Source organism: Crocodylus porosus, unplaced genomic scaffold (genome assembly GCF_001723895.1).
Source record: "Crocodylus porosus isolate Cpor-Errol unplaced genomic scaffold, CroPor_comp1, whole genome shotgun sequence".
Lineage (NCBI taxonomy): Eukaryota > Metazoa > Chordata > Crocodylia > Crocodylidae > Crocodylus > Crocodylus porosus.
This window is the reverse complement of record NW_017728947.1, coordinates 34,967,177-34,990,852: the sequence shown is the minus strand read 5'-3', so window position 1 is coordinate 34,990,852 and position 23,676 is coordinate 34,967,177. Positions and strand designations below refer to the sequence as shown.

At 41.8% G+C, this 23,676-nt stretch overlaps 1 protein-coding gene across 3 annotated transcripts in view; it reads right to left on the bottom strand.

The window, feature by feature from the left end:
* Nucleotides 1-226: 226 nt before the first annotated feature.
* Nucleotides 227-23,676, bottom strand: part of LDLRAD3 (low density lipoprotein receptor class A domain containing 3) — a 205,608-nt gene continuing 182,158 nt past the window's right edge. For 2 of the 3 annotated variants that reach the window (XM_019552264.1, XM_019552265.1), the window contains exons 5-6: nt 2,768-3,113; nt 227-941 (exon numbers count right to left, since the gene is read on the bottom strand). In XM_019552264.1, the coding sequence (XP_019407809.1) occupies nt 698-941; nt 2,768-3,113 (590 nt within the window). In that variant the 3' untranslated portion in view covers nt 227-697. Of the gene's footprint in view, nt 945-2,767; nt 3,114-23,676 lie in introns of all 3 variants that reach the window. The other variant, XM_019552263.1, reaches the window with a different exon arrangement.

Here is a 23,676-nt window from a genome sequence, read left to right as displayed (position 1 = left end):
ATGCATGGCTGCACATGCGTGCACCTTACAGGGAACCTTGGTAGGAACTTATTAAAAGTTCAAAGCTAAGCTAACATTTTCCATGACTACATTTGTACTGAGCATGCTCCCTTCTGGGGATGGAGGGGCCAAACAGGACCTTCCCTGCAACTGCTGCTTCTTGCTGCAGTGGGGCAGTTGTGTAGTTGAGTATCAGATCTCAAAACAGGGATACCTTCTTTGTCCGTCCTATACACTCAATGACTCCCCATCATCTGTGCAGATGACTGCGCCTGAACTGAAGTGTGGAAAAGACAAGAGCCAGTCTGGAAACTTCAATGTAAATGCAAAAGTGTATGTCTGTGTGTGCGGGCATGTGTGTATTATCTATATATATTATATGTGCACCTATGTACATACATATACAATCTCCCAGAAATACATTAAATCACAAAGTCTTAGCATCAACATATTATACAGTTTTGAACTGGAACCCTCCCTTACAACCTTCTGGAAGTTCTGACATGAACCTAGATCAAGAAGTCGGTGATGAGCTCAAATACTGAGTCAAAGCGTCTGTGAAATGTGCAGCAATCTGGAGTTGGATCCAAAATTAAATCCTTTTCTAAACATTGCTGCTCCCTCCTATCTCAGAAGGTAATAAACCACAACAGACTAATACATATACCACATTTAAAAAGCCTGTAACATTTCTCTTTCAGCAGCAGAGTTGATCAGAGTCATTTTGCTCTGCTCTTGTCCCAAGAAGTGTCTCATGATGGTCCACATTGAAACGGACACATCTTGTCCGACTGTGGTCTGTGTGCAGGCTGTTTCCTGCCATTGGGGTGCCTGTGCTCACCGAGCTTCCTGTCCGAGATCGGTAAGGAGGAAGATCTGTCTGACTGGGAGATTCAGATTCTGCGCAGTAAGGGGGTGGAGGAAGATCAAACCAAGGGGGTCTGCTGCAAAATATACAAAAAAGCAACAAGTTACTGAAGACAATGGCATGTAGGGAGGAATAGTGAATTTTGTTCTAACTAATTATGAATTTTTCCCCCCAACAAAGTGATAAAACAACAGCAACCCTACGACACTTTCCATGGAAATGCCTACTGAGATGTAAATACAAAAGTTTAGGGGAAATTCATCCGTAGATATTAAAACCATGTTCTGGTCAAAAGTTAATACTGACAATAAAATTCTGCCTAAATGATTTTTTCTGCTATTACAATTTTAACAGGGTATTCATTTTCTGTCCTAAAATGTTGCATCCCCTGCGCTGCCAATCACCTACCATGGTCAATGGCTGCCATTCAGCAATGAATAAAAGCCTTTTCTGGGATAACAATTACGTAGTGTGAAAAGCACCGAGGGGTACTGACAATAAGATGACGGTATATACTTTTTAGATGTAAGCTCAAGGAAAAAAAACCTCACCAATACAGGAAGGTAATGGTTCGCGTGATCTACTATATCCAAACAAACAATAAATTGAATTCTACGTAGGACAATTCATGTTCACTCCTGGGATACAGCTTACAAAGCAACTGTTCTCTAAGTACAGACAATACTGTTAATGGCTTCAAAGAAACAGTTACTGTCATAGAACAAGTAAAAGGGGAAATGAACGTTCCAGCAGGTTGATAATGGGATACGGTACATTTAATTTTGGAGTTGCCTGCAGTTTATACCAGCCCAGGTAAGTAGCAATCATAATTTGGATAGCTGTCCAGTTAGTTGGTCTCAGTGAAGCTGCTAGTGGAAAGGTGTTGTCATTACAAAAACAAAAACTTGAAACAGAAACTACTTAACCGGTTTCGGCAAGAAAGTAAGGGAATAAATAGGCACGGAGAATCAATGACCCTCTCATCCTTACACTTCACAATCAATTCTAAGGAAAACTGGCAGGGCAACAGATAGAGGTTTCCACTGCCATTACTTATGCCATATCTGTCACGTGCAGATTTACAAAGAGAAAAAAAGGCTGTAGAGGCATATGTGCTGTCCTATAAATAAAGGCAGTGTCCAAAAGGGGTGTATATCTGTATTTGTGTGTGGATGAGAAGCACTACTCAAAAAGTGATATGGGCTAATTGGAAAGAGACAAAGGATTTTGGAAGGGGTCACAAATGCTTACTTTTTCTTGTATATTTACACAAATGCAGAGACCTTACTCACCAAATGTCTTTGGAACAAACCTGCACTGTTCTATTCCTGGGTTATTGTGCTTCAAGCTAAATTTTTAAATGTGCTCAGGCCAATGGGGGAGGTGTCTAAATACCTTTCAAAATCTATGCCTTAGGGCCTCTTGCAGAAAAGCTATTTCAGAATTTTTCAAGCTTTGCTCCAGATTGGCAAGGAGTAGCTAAAGAAGGGAGGGTTTTCTCCTTGCCATCTCTGTAGAATACGGCACTGCCAGGGGCACTGACTACTTCTGCTGAGAGTTGGCTTGACTTCAAGGGAGAGGTGTTCCAGCACCTTATGGCTTAGATCAGCCAGGTGAACATCAATGAGGACCTGGATGCCATGCATATCTAAATCTCCTTCATAATATGTTCTGGAACTGGACCAGAGACTCACGTATTTTGCAGACTCAGGTCGAGGTTGGAAAGGGACATCTTCTCTCCCACGGACTACTTACATTTGACGCAATCGGTACAAAATGTGTGCAGCTTCCAGTGTAGAGGAGTGCTATCAAGGCAATGATGCAAACACATGGGAGACACCTGTCTCAGTCTACCATTAGAATAACTTTGGTGATGAAACAATTAACTTTTGCACATACCTTTGGTCTAAAACAGCTTCTGAGTAGGATGGAGGAGAATCCAGATCCACTGGCCTATGGTAGGCCTGGTTTGACATGTATTGAATCCCATTGTTCACATTGTAGGTGACGCTGCAATGATGTGGATGATCAAGGACAACCAGCCGGGACAGGAGGACAGGGTGCTGCAGCCGATGCACAGGCAGGGTCATGAGGTTGTTGCGCTTTCGCTGGTGGTGCAAAACCAAGGCAAGGAAGGCCACGACCAGCACAAAAATGACTGAACTGCCGATGATAGCATAGGTGATGCTGGGGTAATACAGGAGCTGGTTCTCTGAGGTCACATAATCTTGGCCACTACCACTCTCTGTAAGAGACAGAAAAGGAAAGGGAAAGCCTGGGATTAGCCGCAGTGGAGAATTCTGTGCTCATACTCAGCTGTGTTCTCTGATAATGCACCATGTGACATGTTGCCAGACTAGGCTTCCAACTGAGTTTTCTTTCTTCCTTTGAACTGTGGAAAATTAGTTTATTAAAAAAGTGCACAAACCAATCAGAGATTGGCTGACAGAATCACTCAGTCCCCGTTGGCTGAGTTGCACGCCTATGATCTTCACAGATGTGTTCATACACTGTAGGCAAAGAGCAAACTGACTAAGGAAGAGGAAATACATTAGATCCATCTAAACAGACAGTCTTGCAGTGAATGTGCTGCAAAAATATCCTCCATCTGTACGCCTAACTGACAGTGATACTTTTTATGGATGGAAAAAGGTCAGAACAGGAACATGCATGCCCAGCATTTTAACAGCATTTTCTCTCCATTCTTCTCCTTATTTTATTGTATTTTAAATGTATTGAATCCGAGATGGAAAAACCTAATTGTTAATATTAAAAATGCAGTTTCCAAAGCACTTTAAATCTACTTGGTGTCTTATAACAAATAGTAACCCGTTTTTCTTCTTCAAAGACCTTACGAACTAGGATAAAAGCAAGAGAAAATACTGGACAAGTTATTCTGTTATGGGTGACTGTTGGAAGGATTTGCATATTTAGAAGGACAATTTCCTTATGAAATAACTTTCAAGAACAGATATGTTGAGGGCATTTGAGACAAAAATCAAGAAGCCTTCTTTATAGAGAAAAGGGGGGTAGCAAAATAGAAGGTGCAAAACCAAGGGTGCAGAAGAGATCAGGCAACACAAGGTGATGAATGCAGAGAACAAAATAGGGAAAAAGGCTGACATGATAACACAGTCAGACAAGGTCATGGGAGAACCTTGTTGGTTAGCTTCAGGGTCACGTGGCATTTGGGTAGGAAGTGGAACATGACATTAACAACTGTCTTTTGAGCAAACTGGAGCTCAAAGGGGAGAAAGGAACACCAGACAGGAAAAGATAGTAATCTGGGAAGCATATGAACGAGGATGTTATATGAGCAGATTTTGCAGCTATTAAAAGGAAGGAACAAAAGAATTTAATAAGAAACTGGAGACAGAGGAAAATAAGAGATTTAGTTTAGGATTTGGAACAGAGAAACAAAAAGGTAGCTGAGATGATGATTTAAAGTTGCATTTAAATTGATAACAAAAGTATCAATTACTGTTATTTGTATTACATTAGTACCTAGATGTTGGGGCAAACGTCTCTTCAGAGAGGATCCCTTCTCTGAACAGCTCATGTTACAAATAGACAAGATCTCTCTCTCTCTCTCATCTATTTATAGCATATATATAGATACCTATAGATATCTATATCCATATATAGTAACCGTCCTGGTTTGGCTGGCACACTCCAGGATTCTGTAGCCCAGTCCCAACTAGTTGGTCAAAAGTCCCGGGTCAGAGTGGGGAGGTGGAGCAGCAGCCTGGTGTACCAGGCAAGTGGCCAGACAGGTGTGGGAGCAAAGATGTGCCACATATGGGCAGGGTGGTGCCTGCTCCAGCCCACCTGCCTTGCTCCTGCTTGACTGCCTGCCTGGCGCACCATGCAACTCCACCTCCCAAGCAGACTATGGCCCTGGACTTTGACCAGCTTGCCAGGACTGAATTACTGATTCCTGGAATGTTCCAGTCAAACTGGGACGTATAGTCACTCTATATATAAGGACTATGAAAAAGAAAGAGGCAGGGAGAGATGAAGTGACAGAAGGCCAGTGACATGGCCAGGAATAGAACTAGATCTCCCAATTTCCAGTAACTAAATACATTAAAATCTCACTTTAGTCCAGAACAAAAAAAAAAAAAATCATTTATTTACTTTAAGCAGAAGGAAAAGACTAAGATTCAAGGGGAAAACATCCCATTCCCTACCATAGGCTGCAGAACCAATGTTAGCAGATAATTTTCCTCCTTGTTGTCTACTGACAAACAATACTATTGGCCACACTGGGCAGTAGCCAAATAATACTGCACAGTAACGCGTCACAGCACCAACAGTGCTAATATGTTACTGCGCAGTAGCGTCACTTAAAGGCGGTCTCCAGTTATTGCACATTTATTTAGTACTTGATTACAGAAGTACTAAATAAATGTGTAGTAACCACAGGACAGTAGCATCTCATGTAGACATGCCCACTGTTTTGCAAACTCTGTAACAACCAATTATGAATTTTCCCAGCATTTGGACGGAAGGGAAGGGTGAGAAGGAGACTGCTAACACAGTACATGCAATTTCAAATAGGTTGAATTATCCCAGTATTGCATAGCAACGCTCATTGAATGTCTACCTCAGGATTTCTAGGCTACGGCTCTTAGTGTTTAATTTCAAAGTTGGTAGCTCACTTTGATAATAAATGCAACACACACCCTGGATGGCCACATTTAAAATAATTCCCCATTACTCAAAGAAGGTAATAAAATTGAAAGTGTCCCATTCTTTACTTTTAAATATCTTAGTTTAAAAAAATAGATGTCTTAGGAGGAAAAAAAAGAGAGAGAGACAGGAGCTATGCCAGAAATGAAGGAACATAATTATCGGCTGTGTTATCTGTGTCTAAAAATCTATTGCAGTTAACCAAATAAATCTGGTTTATTGACATAACCATCATAACCACAAACCAGAAAGTTCTTTCATGGGCTAATCATATTCCAAGCTTGCCATGGCATCATTCCAAGTTTTCATGAATACCCCCTGTCAGACTTCATTGAAGATCTTTACTCATGCTGTCAACACTGTGGACTGTCAAAGCTCTGATTCCTCTCCCCACACAAATGTGCTCAAGTGAAAGTTGTGAAAACCTTGAAATTAACAACCCACATTAGTCCTTTGGTTCAATAAAATGAGCCAGGGAAAGTTTGTGTGAAGAATCTCAAAGCAAAGCAGAATAGAAGGAAGAGGCAAAGGAATTTACATGCATTAGTAAAAGTAATTACAGCTCATCACATACAGCTGCTGCTTCTCTAATCCACTCCCTAATTCACAAACTGAATGGATGAGTTCATGTCATATTACACACACAAAGGGGCTACAGGGAGGACAGTGATAGGCAATTAACATAGCTCCGCTCTAATTTGGACCGGAGAAAAACAAAAAAATCCTGCTGAAAACTCCTGTTCCTTTACCAATGCAGAGTATCTTTCTCCTTTACTGGGAACAGGCCTTCCATGTGGGGAATAGGGCTCTGCCAAAACATGATTACTTAGGCCCTCTGCTCCAACCACAGCATACCAGAGTGAACAGGAGTTACTCAACTTTTGTGATAGAAGAACAGAACCCCAGCACCATCTTTCTTTATCCATAGTTTAACTTTCAGGTATTTTTGGAAGATGTGATGCAACAGGAACTTCCTGGTATTCCACCTTCATGGCAGTGCTGGTTTAACACAATAATCAAATCTAATTTTCCTGACCACCCCCTGGCACTAACCTAAAGTCAGTAAACCCGGAGCATGTCCTATCATATAAGCCTGCCATTGCAGCTTAGTTGGCAACCTTTGAAAAGACAGTTTCCAGTTCAAATAAAGATTAGAAAAAACAAGCATCCCTTAAAGGTCATTTTCCAAAACAACACTCCAGACAGAAAATTGCTATATGTCTTAAAGCAAAACGAAGTACACATGACCTTTCTACAGCTCTGCTACAGGAGACATTTACTGTAGGTTTTCTTCCTGCTAAGCTGGATCATGTTAAAATGTGCAAAGAATTTCTGATGATTTTTTTTCTCTTTTGTCAAGAAACATTTGCAGAGGAAAAGAAATGTGTGATTGTTGTTCATCCAGCATGTTGCAAATATATTTCTTGAGAGATTTCTAATATATGTAAGTACTTTACCCAATAAAATATTCAGTAAGAGAAAGCCATTCGTAGTCCTTTTTCAGAGGAAGGATTTAAGATAGCAACCCACTCATAATATCAGTGCATGACCTTTACTCTTTATATTGAAAAGAAAACTTCCCATTAACTGTAGTGAAAGAAGTTGCTCGTTATAGATGTTAACACACGGATAGGGGTGTCAATTCCTGTGGGCAGATTGAGTGGCGTGGGGCTGGTCCACCGTGCACCGTGTGGGTAAACTCAGACCCAGGGGACCACCAGAGGCTGGGTGATGGGGCTCTGTAGGCTGGGTATCTTTGACACCCCTGCTATAGACGGTGCTTCCAAGTATCACTAGAGTTATAGTGTATGTGCAATAGTGGGATTGTTAGCAGTGTCTGCTATATGAATTTAGCAGCATACACACTGTATATAGGTGGTCTCCAACCTTTAAGTAGGAGATCACTTTTAGCATTTAAAAGAAACCCAAGATCTACCATGTGCCACGGTGCTCACCACCCCCACACCCAACAGGTAAGTCTGTGGGGAGGGAAGGAGGGGCAGATCAAGGCAGAGGGAGAAAAAATTATTTGGGAGCATGCCTGTCCAGCAGGTAAGTCCCACCCAGCCAGGGCCCCACTCAACTTACCCCTGGCTCCTGCCTCTGCAGCACTGTCCTTCACTGCAGGGGCCTCAATCTAGCCCCCACCCCTTCCCTCCCCTACGGACTGACCTGCTGGGCTGGGGCATGCTTGTGCGTGTGCGTGCACACGGGCACTCAGCCCCCCTCACCCCAGCCTTGGATTTACTCCAAGAAGCTCAGAGATATACTGCAAGAGGTTCCGAGATCTACCTGTGGATCGAGATCTACTGGTTAGTGACCACTGCAGTATATAATGTATATGGCAGGAAGGTATAAGGGCCCTGAGAACATATTGGCTGGATGTAAGCACGATAGTTGCTTAGAAAAATATATGACTTTTTAGTTCTGCTCTAATAATTTTCTGCAAATGATTACACGCTGTAGAAGTTGCTGAACTAAGTTTCTTGGTAATGCAGTCATCTTTCCTGAGCGAGAAACAGGTATAAGTCCAGGCAGGTTTATAAAGCCGTGTCTGTTATACTGCTTCTTGCAATTCACAAAAATCAACTGGGCAGGCTGATTTAACCCAAATTCATGGCATTTTATTCTTTCATGGCTTTTTCTTAAAAAGAGCTATGTTTTCTGATAGCACCAGGTACAAACAGTTTATCAATGCCACTTATGCCTATTAAAACTTTATTACCTGGGAAATGCTGAATATGCAGACTAGAAATTTTTGAGTGCAAAATGTGTTTTGAATAATTTAGGGAAAGACTGATAACAGAAACATTATGGTTTGTGCTCAGAGGACTATTTTATTGACTGGGAACAAATTCATAGTCTCAAAGTTTTTCTTAAAAAAAGATCTGAGAGTAACTACACTAAGACTGTCACACATTGGGATGAGGGGCTATTATTTTATCTTTTGCAAGCTTCTGCTCAAGCCTGGCTTTTTCACACTTCATCAGGGAAGGAGCTTTTGAAATATATAATCTGACCAGACATCTGTAGCATTAATGAACACAAGTCACGGTCTATCTCCAACAAAGACAGTACTGTAACAACACATTTAAATTCCAATCGGTTAAAAAGCATGGCTACAGCTCAGAAGGTTAAAGGAGATGAAAATCAACTACAGGCAAGCAGAAAGTGAGTACATTATTACTTATTATTTGCACTGCAGTAGTGCCTAGAGACTCCAATTAAGACCCCAACCTCCCAGATTTCTCATCTTTGCACGATTCCATTAAAACAAATCGGACATGAATTTTGTCCACTGGATTGTCAAAACACTCATTATTCTGGCAATGTCCTTTCAGCAACAATTTCTGTATCTATTTTTTTGAATGCTACCAAATAAGTGTCAACCAAGTGGTACAACATTTTCATGTATTCCACAGCCATTCCCTATCTTCAGTTTCTTCACTCTGAGCATGATTTTATTATGGAGTGAATTGACTTTAGTAAAAATGGAGTGAATTCATAACAGCCTTATTTTAGACTCAGTCTCTCTCTTTCATCGTAAAGTTACCCACAAAAAAAAAATCTCTATTGGTTTATGCTGGACCGATTTACTATGGAATAGGCGTCATGTGTCCTCCCTCATATTCTGTTTCATCCCAGGGACAGCAATTTACTCTATGTAAACTGGCTCCCTTGCCAGCTAGTGGCAATGTCTGTAACAGTGTTACCCTGTGAGATGTATTCCTTACTATGGAACAAACTAACCACAGAATACATTTGGGGATAAATTATTCTGCAGTAAACTGTTATACAATTTTCACCTTAAACCCTAAAGGAATGAGATTTGTTTCCAACAGTACTCAAAAAAAAAGTCTGTCTGAAACAAATGCCTCTTTCTGTTTTTCACCTTTGCAAACACAGAAGACCAGTTTCATTAACAAAAGAGGTTGTATCCTTGGGAGGAGCTAGCCTTTAGCTGGAGAAGTAGGCAGTACAACATGCGCTAGAAAAAAAAAAAAGCAGTATCTGCCAGCAACTTTGACTTCAGTCAGTCTCTCAGCTTCTGACTCAGGCATTTTAAAGTCTACCTTCTTCTGTTGGGTAAAAGGCTGCAGTACAGGCTAGCACACAGGGAACTGAACTGGGGTACACTGACAAGACCTGGATTTTATTCTGGTCTGACAGAGGTGACTGACATTTATCAAGTCAATTGGCCTCTTTCTGCTTCTGTTTTCCCACCTATGTTTTCAAAATATAGTGAATAAGGTCTACCTAGCTCTTATTATACTATTACTCTCTTCTGTTTTGTTGTAACTCCATGGATAGTCCTGGGAGATGACATGTGCACTTCTCTGCACCAGCGCTCTGAAATCCAGTCCCGTACCTCTCAGCATGCAGGAGGACTCTCGGTTCATTTTACCATGTTCTTTCCCAGCTGAAAGAATTGTATTAGCTAAGGACTGGGCAGCAGTATGCAGTTTCCTTTCACATACACCAGAGTTGGCAACCTATGACCCACAAGACAGATTAGGCCCATAAAGGGACTGGATCTGGCTCATGGAGGTCCAACCCGGCCCACATTTTGTTAAGCATACACTGATTCTCAGTTGTTTGAACCAGTCGGTGTTTTGCTGATGGTGTGATGATTGCCTCTGGCTGCTCCAGCCAGCATGAAAGGCTGTTCTTTCTCAGTGCAGTCACTGGAGCAGCTGGAGGGAAACGGTGGCCTATGGCATCAGCCAGGTCACAAGCTATGGCCCACATTAATAAAAGGTTGCTGAAAGTGTACATCAGGGATCAGCAAAGTGGATGCCAGAATAGAGATGCACATCCCTGCCTGCTTAAAAGGAGAATGCCATCAGGGGGAATGGAGGCTTTTTACATACCCAATATTCTTCTTACCACACTACCTAGGCACCCCTGGCAGACATTATTATTTTGGCTGTAGCAAAAAAAAAAAAGAAAAGCTACAGACACATATTCAAAGTCCCCGGGCAGGAGTGTGGCAGAAGCTACCATCTCTGGTGAAAGCCCATCAGCAAGCCAGAAAGGTTCACAGAAGGGCTTGAAAGCCCTTTAAAATTCCAAGAGCCACCTAGGATCTGGAAACACTGCTACCTGGAGCCCTGGGATTCTGGGCTGCAGGTGGGCTCCTTGAACATCCCAGACCAGTTGCAACCCCAGATCTCAGAGGTGCCCCTGGGAAGGGGAATGACCTCCTCTCTCGCAGATCAGTTAGTTACTCTCATTCTTTGCAAAGGGCAAGGTACATTCCCTTGCACAGGACCAGGATCACCCTGGCTCATAGCAGCTAGGACTAAGCTTGCAGCTCCAGTTTGTCAGCAGGGGTGAGGGTATGGACAGCATACCCTCTTCCTCCTCCTTACAGGCAGCTTCAGGCTGTTTGACAGCCCCGGTGGGGGGAGGAAGCAGTGCATTCTGGGATGCTGGAAGACCAAGGGAAGCCCCATCACTTGCTGTGTAATATGCCATATGTTCAAATAAAGCCTGATACAGACAAGCCACAAGGATGTTCTGCATTAAACAAGTAACATATTTGAAGCAGGTATGCCATTTTTGTGACTTGTTCACCATTCTTATTGGGTAATAACTTACTTTAAAGTATATCATGCCACATATTGTGTGATTGTGCTGTGTGATAAATGTAACACCTGCCAGAGGCCTAGAAGCCATTGGCAGGGCTACGATTCCACTGAGCTAGGTGCTGTACAGATGCAAAGCACCACCTCAGAGAGCTTATAGTCTAAGAATAGGACAATTGAGGGAGCACAAGAAAACAGTGAGACAACAGTAGTCAGCCTGGTTGGCAGTAGTCTCTGTACCTTCAAGCCTGTGCTTTAGTCCTGTAAGATTTAAACCTTTATTGTCCTTACTGTTCATTAGAAGAGTACAACTTGCAAGTTTCTGCAACTGATCTATCATATTAACTATCAAGGGCAACGCAATCACATGACCCCTTTTTAATCTTAGGCAAGGTAGGATAATTATTCCACATACTTCTTGTATCCCAAGTTAAAATGTAAAAAAGCAGAACAGTGAAATGAGCAAATAAATTGAAAGTGAAGAAATGCTTTGCTGCAGCCATGGCAACTCAAGCCCTAAAATTAACCCGTGTGGTGTAAAAAAGCCTGAAAAGCCAGAATCTGCTATCAAGCATGGAAACAACGAGCCAGCCTTTGCACCTGGGTGGAGGCCAGAGAAGAAATTAAAGCATTACTTTAAAAAAAGAAAAAGAAAAAAAAAGGAGCGAAAATAGAAGTATTTTTCTTCTTTCATGAGTAAAAGCAGCATTTGCTGGATACATGATAGGCCAAAGACTAGTGATCTGACCATAAATACAGTCAGAATTGAAAATATGCACAAAACCCTGGAAAGAAAATAAAAAGATGAAAACTCTTCTACAAATGCCCTCTCAACTTTTAACAGGGAGAACTTGAGTTGCTTCAAATTCTGTGCCCCCACTTTTTTTCTTTATAAAATGTTGAAATCATCCAGAAAACTGGCAAGAACTTGTTTTCCTACATTCTTTAAGCCTGTCTTTTCTGCAATACACAACATGATGCTGACTGGTGAGACCCTAGTACAGTATTTTTACCACCAAGTAACTTACATCTGTTTTGCAGCACATGGTTTCAAGGTGCATCACCATGTAAAATGCTTTTCTACATTTTAAGCATGCAGTGAGACAGATGTGGTAATTTGACCAAGCTTGTATCTGAAAAAGAAAAGTCTGTATTCCTTTTTGCAGGGCAAAGAAGATGCTCTCAGCTGTGATGGCTAGAAAATGGTAGCTAGAGGTTTGCTTCTGGGAATTGGCTTGTAGGTAAAGTAGATATGTATTAGAACAACGGTCCAGGGCAATGGTAAGGGTTAACTGATTTCTGAAATGCCTGTTTTGTGACAAAGTTTCCTCAAGGCCCACTATGTCTGACATAGGCAAGCAACAAATAGACACACAGGCTGATATTGAAGACATGTACCACGCTGTTCCATAACATGAGATAAGGTGGAGCCAGATCACAGTGCCCAACTGCAGAGCCCTTGGGATTTATGGTTTTGGGGAACAGACCAAATTAGAAGATCAGAAAAAGCCCAACTGAGGATGTGTGCATGTGATGGGTTTGTGAAACAACGGAATATGCTGACAGGACAGAACATGGACAGTATGACAACCACAGAGACCAATCAGAGATGCCTAAGATGAAAAGTCATCAGAAGGAGAAAAAGGATACAAAAGGAGGGATTTCAGAGCCGAGGGACCCCAGAGAGGGGAACCTGAAGTCACCATGGATAGAGGGCACACCACCAACCTGTCCCACCCATCCCATTGGGGAGGGGGCAGGGGGTTGGGCCTCAGGCTCTGATCATCAGGCTGCTGACATCTGACATTCAAGAGAGAACCTCCGGGCAAAGCTTGAGTACTAGACAGACTTACCTTCCCTCTGATGACAGTCCTGGGGCTGCTAGCTATAGAACTGTTTGCATTATTTTTATCTGCTATCACTATGTATCAATAACATTTGCTTATTATCAAATAGAAAGGTCATGGTCAGTCTGAGGATTTTGGGTCCACCCAGAACAAGGCATCTGGGTCCTAAATCCAGTGCCAACAAACTGTAGCCAAAATTTAAGGCTGCCAGGAGCAGCCTAGGATTTAGCAACAAACTTAGGTCATGCACCTGGGTACTGAGAGTTGTAACAATTACATGGATATACTTTGATATGGATGTAAGCTAGTACAAAGCATCTGTTATGTATGCATGATATCACAGCGGACTGTGTAAGTATAGCAACCTGCTCCAGCCTTAACTCTGCTCTACTTAGGGTCAAAGTTAGGGTGATTTAACTACGAAAGTGGCATCACTATAAGATCATGCAGTCACTATAAGATCATGCAGGTGCAAGACTTATATCGTAACAGTTGATGCATGCTTCTGAGCAGCAGCTCCCCCTTTCCCTTTTACAATGACTAAAATGGACGTTTATTCATACCCCAGGTTACAAATCACACTCATAATCCCTGTGCTAGAGGGCCAACATACATTCTGCAACATGGCTGCTTCATTCAACTTATGGACACTACTCCAGTGAAGAGGAATAATTAGTATTTCTCTGCTCTGAGGACAAGGAGTGTGGAAGATGTTGTTGTGAACTCAAGTAATGCGGGTGCGAGGGCAGACAGAGTCTTTCTTGCTATGACCTGGGCTCACCCACAGGCTGGAGGCTCCCATGATGGAGTCCCCTCATCACCCTTACTCCCATGGAAGATGTTACTGCTTCAACAGTTGGCTAACCGCATAACTGCTGCTGACTTTGAACGTGGAATGTAAATGTAAAAGCCTTAATTAGATGGCAGCTGAAAGAAGGTTAATGCAGTAGCAGTTGACTACAAAGCATGGCAAGGGGGAGTGAGGCTGATGAGGGGTCTTCTGCTTCCAGTCCAGGCAGCTACAGTTAGCAACCTTTGGGTGAGCCTGTTCTGATCACATCCCTTTGCCACCATTCCAGCATCTGGTTCATGCCCTAGTCACACACCCCTAGTTGTGCTACTGCCTCTGCATTGTCTGCTTCAAGTCACAGCAAGCATTCCCAAAAAGCAGTGGAGAGAACAAAAATGCCAGAATGAGGAGCTATTTACCTGGCTGGCTGATCTGTAACCCATTTTGCATAATGCAAATTAACTGGAAACTCATGAAAAGATGTAATGTAGAAAAGGTCTGCACCAGGGGACTTTTTGAGATCACAGTGTGATCTCAACTATGAAAGACATGCTTCAAATTTGGGATCAGGAGTTTCTGTGATGCTGCTGATTTCAGAATCTAAGGACTAAGGCAGTCTTTTAGCTAGGAGGGAGAGTTGACTGCTCAAGAGCCCACATTAACTAATATGATGTAACTGTTACATCTCCATAATCTGGTAGCAACATAAATTAAATTGCTCTAATTTTGACTCTGAATGAAGTACAAGTAAAATTGAAAGTATTTTGTTACATGTGCATTGCTACGAAATCACTCGTAACAGCCTATACTGGCATGGCATTACTATCAATGTAACTCTATACCTGCCTATACTGGGGTGCTCAACCTCTAGCCCAAAAGTCCATGTCATCTGGCCCATGGGTTTCCTGACAGATTTGAAAATGTAGTAGAGGGAGAGAAGTGATAGTATTAATTACAGTTTTCCTGCTGCCAAATTTCTGGACCATAGGGAGCCCTGCGCACTAGACTGAATTGGTGTATGGGCAGATTTGGCATGAGGGTTTGGGCTGCATGTGGTGTCAGGCTAGTGTGGATAAAATGCAGATCACACCCATGGATTGAAACTTGCACTGGATCTGGCCCGTGGACTAGTGCCACACCAATCATTTGGCCTACAGGACTCAACAGTTGAGCACCACTGAACTATATACCATAAACCTCTGTGGGAGGTTGGTACTTTAGCTTGGTATACATGGTATTCCCTTCTAATCATTTTAATTCATCGGATGGTAAAAGTTATCCAACCAAAACAGATAATATAAAAATACATATCTTACTCTATTTAAATATAAAGCATTCAAACTTCTAGGAGGAGGGAGAAACCACACACACGTCATCCATCAACCTGGTTTCTTCAAAGAATTCTGCATCAGAAAAGTACAGTTGCTTGATTTATCTTGGCATGACTTAAATCTATACGCCTATATAAATACACAGTGCTTCACTGAAAAACCAAAAACTTGCTGCAAAGTAGTACCAGTTCTATCGCACAGAGTTTTTAGGGGGATGGGTCAGGTGAGAGGACATACACGACACTCAGCTAAAAACTGCAATTTAAGTTCCTCTCAGGCATTGTGTTAGCAGTATGGACAGTTGGTGTACTGGAAGGATAATAAGCTCAGGGAGCTACAATGCGAGGGTTTACTGAGCCTGCAGAGTCAGCTGTGCTTCGCTAGGAATACTTTTAGCTTAAAGTGTAATTTAGATACACTGTAGAGTGTATTTTAATCAGCTTTTAAAATGTAGTCTAATCATTCAAGGATTGTATTCTAAAGGAGACACAAAAACTGCTAGTGCAGTCTATCAATTCTGACTGGTATTTTATTTTCATGCACCGTTTTCAGAAATGAGAAAAGGAAGAGATACTATCAGATAAGCAGTCCATATGGCTTCATTCCCTAAAGATAGTGTCCTGGTGATTTAGAGCCCTCTAGTGCACCATGACCACAGGAAAGAATCAAAACAGAAAATAGACAGAGACAGTATCTATTAGGTCATCTAGTTCTTCTGCAAACCAGTCCCATCACTCATATTACCTTCAATTATTCATAGAAGGAAATATTTGCTATTCCTGAGCTGCCATCTCTTTAGCCAAAGTTTGCAGGAATGAGGGTTTTGGTTCTGAAAACCAGCCAGGATCCTAGACCCCATTTGTGCTGCCCACAAAGAGTGCAGAGCTGGCAAGAAAAGAAAGCAAAGCCACAACAGACAGGTAGAGCTGGTGGATTTGGAGGATGCTAACAGCGAGTCGAAAATGCAGTTCTAAAAGTGAATATGCAAACAGCATCATGAGATTCCCTAGTCATTAAATTGCTCAAATTTAGTATTAAAGATGCTTAGCGTGCAAGTAAAACTGTTATTTTTTCCTGATGACAGACTTGCAAATTCAGCATGGGACAGGAAAATCAAGTAAAAAAGTCCTTGCAAACCCCTTTCACTAGTAAAAAAAAGTTCTTGCAAACAAACCACACTGTGTCCTCAGCAAAGCTCAAACATAACACCAGATCAACATTGTTTTAGATCAGCAAAGCCAACTGTGTGTAAGTTTACAGACAATCCATAAAGAACAAACCTAAAAATGTCTGTATATAAAGTCTGTTAAAAAAAAAAAAAAAAAAAAAAAAAAAAAATGGAGTCCCACCCAACCCTGCCCTGCCCCTTTGCATGTGTGCCTATATTGGGTTACTGGCCTGTACCACTGCTTCTCTTGCAAGTAGGCAGATAATAGTGATTTTGGGTAGGCGGATGGGCAGAATGGGTTGGGCAGAGGTAAGGTTGCAGGGTGGGCATGGGGGATAACTTCATGATCAGGGTCAGGGGTGCCAGGGATATCGGGGAAACAGGGGACCCTAAGGTGGGGGCAGCATGATGTAAAACCATCAGGCAGAGATGGCAACCCAAGATTTTTTTTCTGTTTTTTACTTTTTTACTTATGTTAGTGTTAAACTTCTAAATTTGAATCAGAGCCTTCCTCAGGGCCTGGCAGAAAAATGGTTACCTTTATGTTATGTAAACCATATGTCAGTAAAAAAAAAATTGTGGTTGTCACTAAAAAAAATGGTCTTTGTTCTGCAACTGTGTTTTAGGTCATCCCTCCAGCAAGCCTCGTCTAGACTGAACCCCCTGCAGCAAATATTTAAACCAGACATCATCATTGAGAAATACATATCTTGCCCTTTTGATATATATAAACACTCCATATTCATGCCAGCTGCTATGTAGAGTAAATCATGCATTTCAATGTAATGCTAAACAAGGTACATTCAGATCAATAAGCAAGTTAACTGTAATAACCAGCTGGCATCACGAGAGAGTTGAAGCTGTTTGGACACTAAATTAGACCCGACTAAACAGGACAATCAGGTGATCTTTACAAGTCTTTACCATGTGACCATGCCCTCAAAATGGGAACTGGCTGGCTAGGCAGCAATACAACAGTGAAGGATCCATGGGTTTATAGTGGATCAGAAACTAAACAGGAGGGAACTACGAGATGCCAATTGGGGGGAAAAAAAGCACAAATCTTATTCTGGGATGTATTAACAGGAGCACTGTGTGACAGATATAGGAAATAATTATTCTACTCTACCCAGTCGTAGTGAGGCCTCAGTTTAAACGGTGTCTGATTTTCTGTGCCATACTTTAAAACAGATATAGGCAAACTAGAGAAAGTCCAAAGAGCAAGAATGATATAAATATTTAGAAAACCTGAGGAAAAGTTGAAATAACTAGGTTTGTTTAGTCTAGAAAACACAAGACTGAGGGAGAACATGACAAGTCTTTTACTATGTAAAAGGTTGTTTATACAGGGGATAATTATCGACTGATCTGTCTGGCTCTTTGGGAGGTATGAGAAGAAATAAACCTAATCTGCAGCAAAAGATGTAGGCTGGATATTAAGAAAAACTTTCTAACTCTTTGGGTCCTAAAACTTAGGATTAATTTATCTAGAGGTCTTGTTGAACTTCCTTCACTGGAGACTAGATGCACCCGACAGGGAGCTCAGGTGTTCTTGGACTTGGACCTGCCTCAGTGCAGCAGATTGGACCAGATCATTCCTTGAGGTCCTTTCCAGTCCTGCTTTTCTATGAACCTATGAACACAACAAAAGTCATTCAGAAATTGGTGAATAGAATGGGATGTCTCAAAATGCACAGAAGACCTGAAACCAGGAAGCAGTTTTAGCATAAGCTGAATGGCAGAAGTGGAGTACCTCCTTGATAAACAGAAACGTGATCAACATGGGGAAAAAATTAGATTTCTCTGAAAAACACACTGTGGCTGGATCCACTGTGGCTTTCACTCGCAATTTTTCCTCCTTACTGAACTGCTTATGATTCATCTAGATTATTTTTAGGAAAGAAGAGTACATTTATGTGATAGCTCCAATGCCCCAGTCACTGCTACCTTTTTTAGAGCCTATGCATTAAGAAGGCTTGGGTCTGGCCACTGCTGGGAGATCTTCCTCAGTGTGGCTGTAGGAAGTCCTCAAATGAGATGGGAAACACAGGTCCTAGTACTTATAAAGAGGTCCAAGAATTCTTTAAGCAATTATAAGATGTAAAATTGAGATACATTTCCATGTTTACCAATTTCTATAGCCTAAAAACTTTCCCTTGAGCTCTTTTAGTGTATTTCTTTAACCCTGTGCTGTTAAACAACTAACACAGGTAGTGAATGCATATGTGCCCCAATGCAGTGCTGTACAGGGGTACCTAAGCTAACTCATTTTTGGAAGTAGTATAACTATATTAGTTCAGGACTCCACGCAAATTAATATATCATGCTTCTGAGGGATTCATTAGTGTGAGTACAGTGACACATTAACACAAGTGTTCTGCTTTTGGTCCCTCAACCAGCTTATTCAGAGTTAGCTTAGTCTTTCCACAAAGCACCGCATTATGCCATGTAACATGGGCCTCCATTCCAGTGATAAGTAAAACAATTTCTATGTAGGTGAATCATGGAGTATTGCTAGTTTCATAGCATTTTAAAATAAATTTACTATTTATCCAGCTATTTTAGAATATCATTCATGCATTTCAGGAGGCAAACTTAATGCTTTTACATTAGGGCTGTAGCTCAACCAACAATTCAGATACAAATCATCATGAGCAGCACAGGAGGGAGAAAATGGAAAAAGCATAATACTTTGCATAGCTAGATCAGCTTCCATCAGGAGAAAAAACTTCTTTGCCAAGATGAATTATGCTTCACAAAAATCACAGTGGAGTGAGTAAGAATTATGCACCTTTTAGAGATGTGGGAAGAGAGGCAGAAAGAAGCTAAGTGACATGACATATTCACATGAATCCAGAAACTGGGACCTCAAGAAAAACACCAGTCTTCACAACATTTGTAATAAAAACCATGAAACAAGGCATGAAGCGCACCTCTAGGTAACTGGGGAAAATCCTGGGCAAAAACATTTGGTCAGCTGCAGAAGGGGTGTCAAGCTCATCTGGCCCCACAGGCTGGATGAGTGGCAAGGGAATAGCTTGGGGGCTGGCCAGGCCTATGGACCCCCACATGTGATCTAGTGCACATGGTGCCGCATAGCAAGTGCTGTCTATGGCCATGGGTTCAAGCTGTGGTGCTAGACTTCTTCCCCAGTACTGCTGGGGCTGCAGCACTGCTGTTTTTGCTCGGCAGCTTGGCAGCCAGGTGGGTGCTGGAGCTCCAGAAGCACCGGGGCTTATTCCTACAGCAGCAACCAAGGGCTCAGGCAAGAGCTGCAGTCCTGGTGCCCCAGCAACACCACAGGAAGAAACCCAGTATCATCCATGTTTGGCTGCCACTGCAGCAACAAACCGCAGTGCCAGGCTTGTTTCTAAGGTGTTACTGAGGCTTCCAGCACTGCGGCTGTCATCCAGCCACTTGGCTGCCAGTATAGGAAGATTCCTCATCCCAACTAAGGGCAGACCTGGCTATGTGGGCTGGATCCAGCCCATGGGCCCTATGTTTGAGCTACAGCAACATAAAACTACTTCTTGCCTTGCTTTGCCTTCAATGGGATTTACAATTAGATAGATAATGCAGGGTAGCCATTTTCTTTAAGAGGCAACCCCTGTGTAAATTAATGAAGATAAGACTATCACCTTATCAAGAGACTGCAATTTTACTTTCAAAATCCTAAGTAGGATGATGAATAAAATCATCTTCTGCATCTGAAGTAAACTGAGATCAGTTAACATCTTATTAGGAAATTTCTTGCTACACATCTTGCTATTCCAGGGAAGCTTCTTATTGCCCCATTTTGCTATCACAGCTATGCTCAATTGTACTAACAGGGCACAACAGGGAGATGGAAAAAATGGGGAACTTTGTTTTTTGTTGCTGACTTTGAAGAAGAATAGCTCATAAATCAATCACGACTAGACTGCTGTGATCACAGCTTTACGTGGTTTTTATTCTATCTATGGTAGGCACACTGTGTGCACAAAGAAATCTGCTTTTACATAGAAGTATCCAAAGCATTTGAAATGATATAAAAATTATTCTGATTTGTTATAACTGTTAGCTACAATTAAACATGTCAGCCACAATTTATTTATTCTGCATCCTTCATAAAAATCTATTCATTTTCTTTTCCCCAACAGCGACAATAGACTGACCTCTTGTTCAAGAGTTCTCTAGTTGTTTTACTACAGGAAAGAAAATGGAACTGGAGTATATACATTGCATCTCAATTTTTTTGTCATAATTAGTAATCTTGGGTTAACAACAGAGCAATCAAAAATCAAGTATCTTGTCCAGTTCATAATATTTTGGGTAACAGGTTCCAAGAGTTTTGCACAACCACACTGAGACTGGGGTTTTAAAGTTTCACAGTCTCACCCTCCCTTGTACATGTATGCACTCACAATAAAGTGACATGTCTATTGACCACTAATTGATATGCTGCTTCCTAATGAATATGATTAAGTGCCTGTTGCTTCAGCCAGCTAATTCTACTGATAACCCAATACCAAAAAAAGGTTTATTTTAGGCTTAACTGAAAGTTGCAATAGTTTCTGCTAAAATCACTTAGGTAAATATAAAACAAATTTTGAACCAAAAAGATACCTGGGAAGATGATTTCCCAACAGACTACCTCCTCCTCATCACCTGTCATGTGGAGCCTTATCTCTCACTACAAGGGCCTCATTGACAACTGACCGGCCATAAGAACTGAGAGAAGGAAGAACAAGACAATTTTATAGCTTCCTAAACATCTCTTAAGATTTGACTCGACAAAGCCCTGGCTGGAATGATCTGGTTGCGGATGGTCTTGCTTTGAGCAAGGGGTTGGACTACATGACATTCTGAGCTAGGGACAGACATTCAAAAAGCTTGAGTCTGAACTGATTCAATCTTTGCAGGTTAGTCTAACCTACCTAGGTTGAACCAGTTTACAACTGCATAGACTTTCCCTCTGGACTCAAGAAATGCAGGCACATGCCTGCAGTGGCTCAGGCTAGAGGCCAAGGGGCACTAGAGCAGCCCTCCCTTCCATTCCACAGTGCTGAGCTGGGGGCAGGTGGTGGCCAGACCCCAGCAAGATGCTCTGATTAGGGAGGGGTGTAAACCCCTGGCCTGTCTGCACCATCCCAAGCTTTTTCCTACTCACTGCTCAAGGGGCAGGAGTGTTGCCAGACCCCAGCTCTGGGCTAGAACTCTGAGGCAAAGTAAGTGTGGGTGGGTGGGAGGCAGGGGAGTGTGCAGTGCATGCATCTGTTGAAACTGAGCTTTTGAATCTCCCTACCCCTGCTTCTTCTTACTGTCTGCAAACCTGATAGATGGAGGAGCTAGCATGGGGCTGATAACACAGCATTTATCGCCCCATCAACAAAACACAAGCCTCTCTCATTAGTTCAAGCTTTTCTTAAACAGCTTTTTCCAAGGAAGAAACAGAGGGATATTACCACCTGACCTCTTGATTAGCTCCAGAAAGCCCTAAGCGGACAGTGTTCTGTCTGCTTGTCCCAGTGAAATTGGAGAAACACACACAGACACTTCTCAGGCATTAGCTAGCATACCACATGCCTAGGTTTTGTGGGGCTGGGAGGGCGGAATCTCTGCTTGAGCAGCAAGGTTGGGATGGGGCAGAGGGAAGCAGGGCAGACTCTGCTATGCCTGCAGTCTCTGCCGGAGCTCTGGCTAGCACAACCCAGGGCTACAAAGCATCTGGGGTGCAGCAGGACTCTGGTTTAACTTAAATTAGGAAGGAGTCTGGGACAGACATTGAATAAACCTGTCTGACCCAAATCAGTTAAATCTGATACTATATTCAACCAGGTTTATCTTAAACTAGTTTCAGCAATTTTGAAACTGATTTATGTGCACTGAAATTCTGTTCTGTTACAAGTTTAAACCAGCTTCTGATTACTTAAACCCGTTTGTGTGTAATGTCTGTCCCTAGCCCTGAGGTCCCTTCTAACCCTAATTTTCTATGATTCTATGATTCTTGGTTCCAACCTTGAAATTTGTTTGAATCACAGGATTCTTACAAGAGAAGGAAATGTGAAAGTTCAAGAGCACAGAAATCATGCTCAAGTGTCAGGAAAGAAAAAAAAACCCAAACATTTGCTGATGTCATTATACTGCAGAAAGTGAACAACACTTCTGTTGATGTATTCAGAACACTCAAATGCCACTCCAGTCTGGGGAATATCATACTGGCAGAAAGTTCCCTTCAGGAAGGATTTTTGTAACGCTGATGTTATTTTAATTTTGCAGTAACCCTTTGTTCTACCTAATGGAGACTAATTAGGCAACCCATGCTGTTACCTATTAGACAAGGACCAGAGCCATCTGTGCAGAAATTAAATGCACCTATACTCTGAGTAAGCCATGGACTGTGAGAATACTAGATGAAGAGGACTTTGATGACTCACTATTGGACATGGGAATAATTCATTCAAAAACTTAGGAAATACATGTCATGTGTTCCACATTCCTGCACATGGCAGAATTATCTTAACCAGGATTCCCCAGCAGATGGTTTATTAGTAGTACTCTTGTCCATAGAGTATAGAGCCCCTCATGCTACAGCCTGTGACTATGGAGCTAAGTGGGGCTAAATATATTCCAAAGCAGATTTTTTTTCTTAATTATAGCCAAGTTCAAGGCATAGGACAGTAATTAGGTGGGTGACATGGCAGACCAGCTTGCATGACTATCAAGGAGCAAGCTAACAGCCAGAAAAAAGAGCAGTTAATCTACTTTCTTTAAATATCCAATAATGGGAACACTGTAAAGATGTTTCCACTAGAAGAAGAAATAAGTCAGCTTGGTAATAGGCACACATAAAACATCTCAGCATCGTTAAAGACTCTAACTAGTGCCCCATTGCACAAGTTCAATTGTTACCATATATTACTGGGCTTACACAGCCTTTTAATAAGACAAAATATTCGGTTCTTTCTACAACAAAGCCACGCAACCCCCACCTATCCTCTTGCTCTGGAATGTGGTAGTATGGCAACAGAAAGAAAGGTCACAGGAATTAGCATGGTTCCACATTTAGATGATTTCCCATGACGTACATACCCCACACTGTACAGAACAGCAGACCTGCTAAACTGCGTGCCCTCATCTTCTTTTAGTAACCACATCTCTTACATTATTACATAATCACAGATGCTGTATGGATTACACTAGTGGTATAATAGGCATACTGTTAACTTGTCATTAGCAAGTCTTCGAATATAATTAATATGCATTGATAGCAGGGACAATTTTCTATAGCAGTCTATCATTATGCTAGTTAAACACAAGAAATAAAATATTTTTTAGAATCACATATGTCAGTTTCAATCTGCAGTTCTGTGCAGAGTCAGATAAACAGGACAGGTTTAAAAAGCCTTGTTT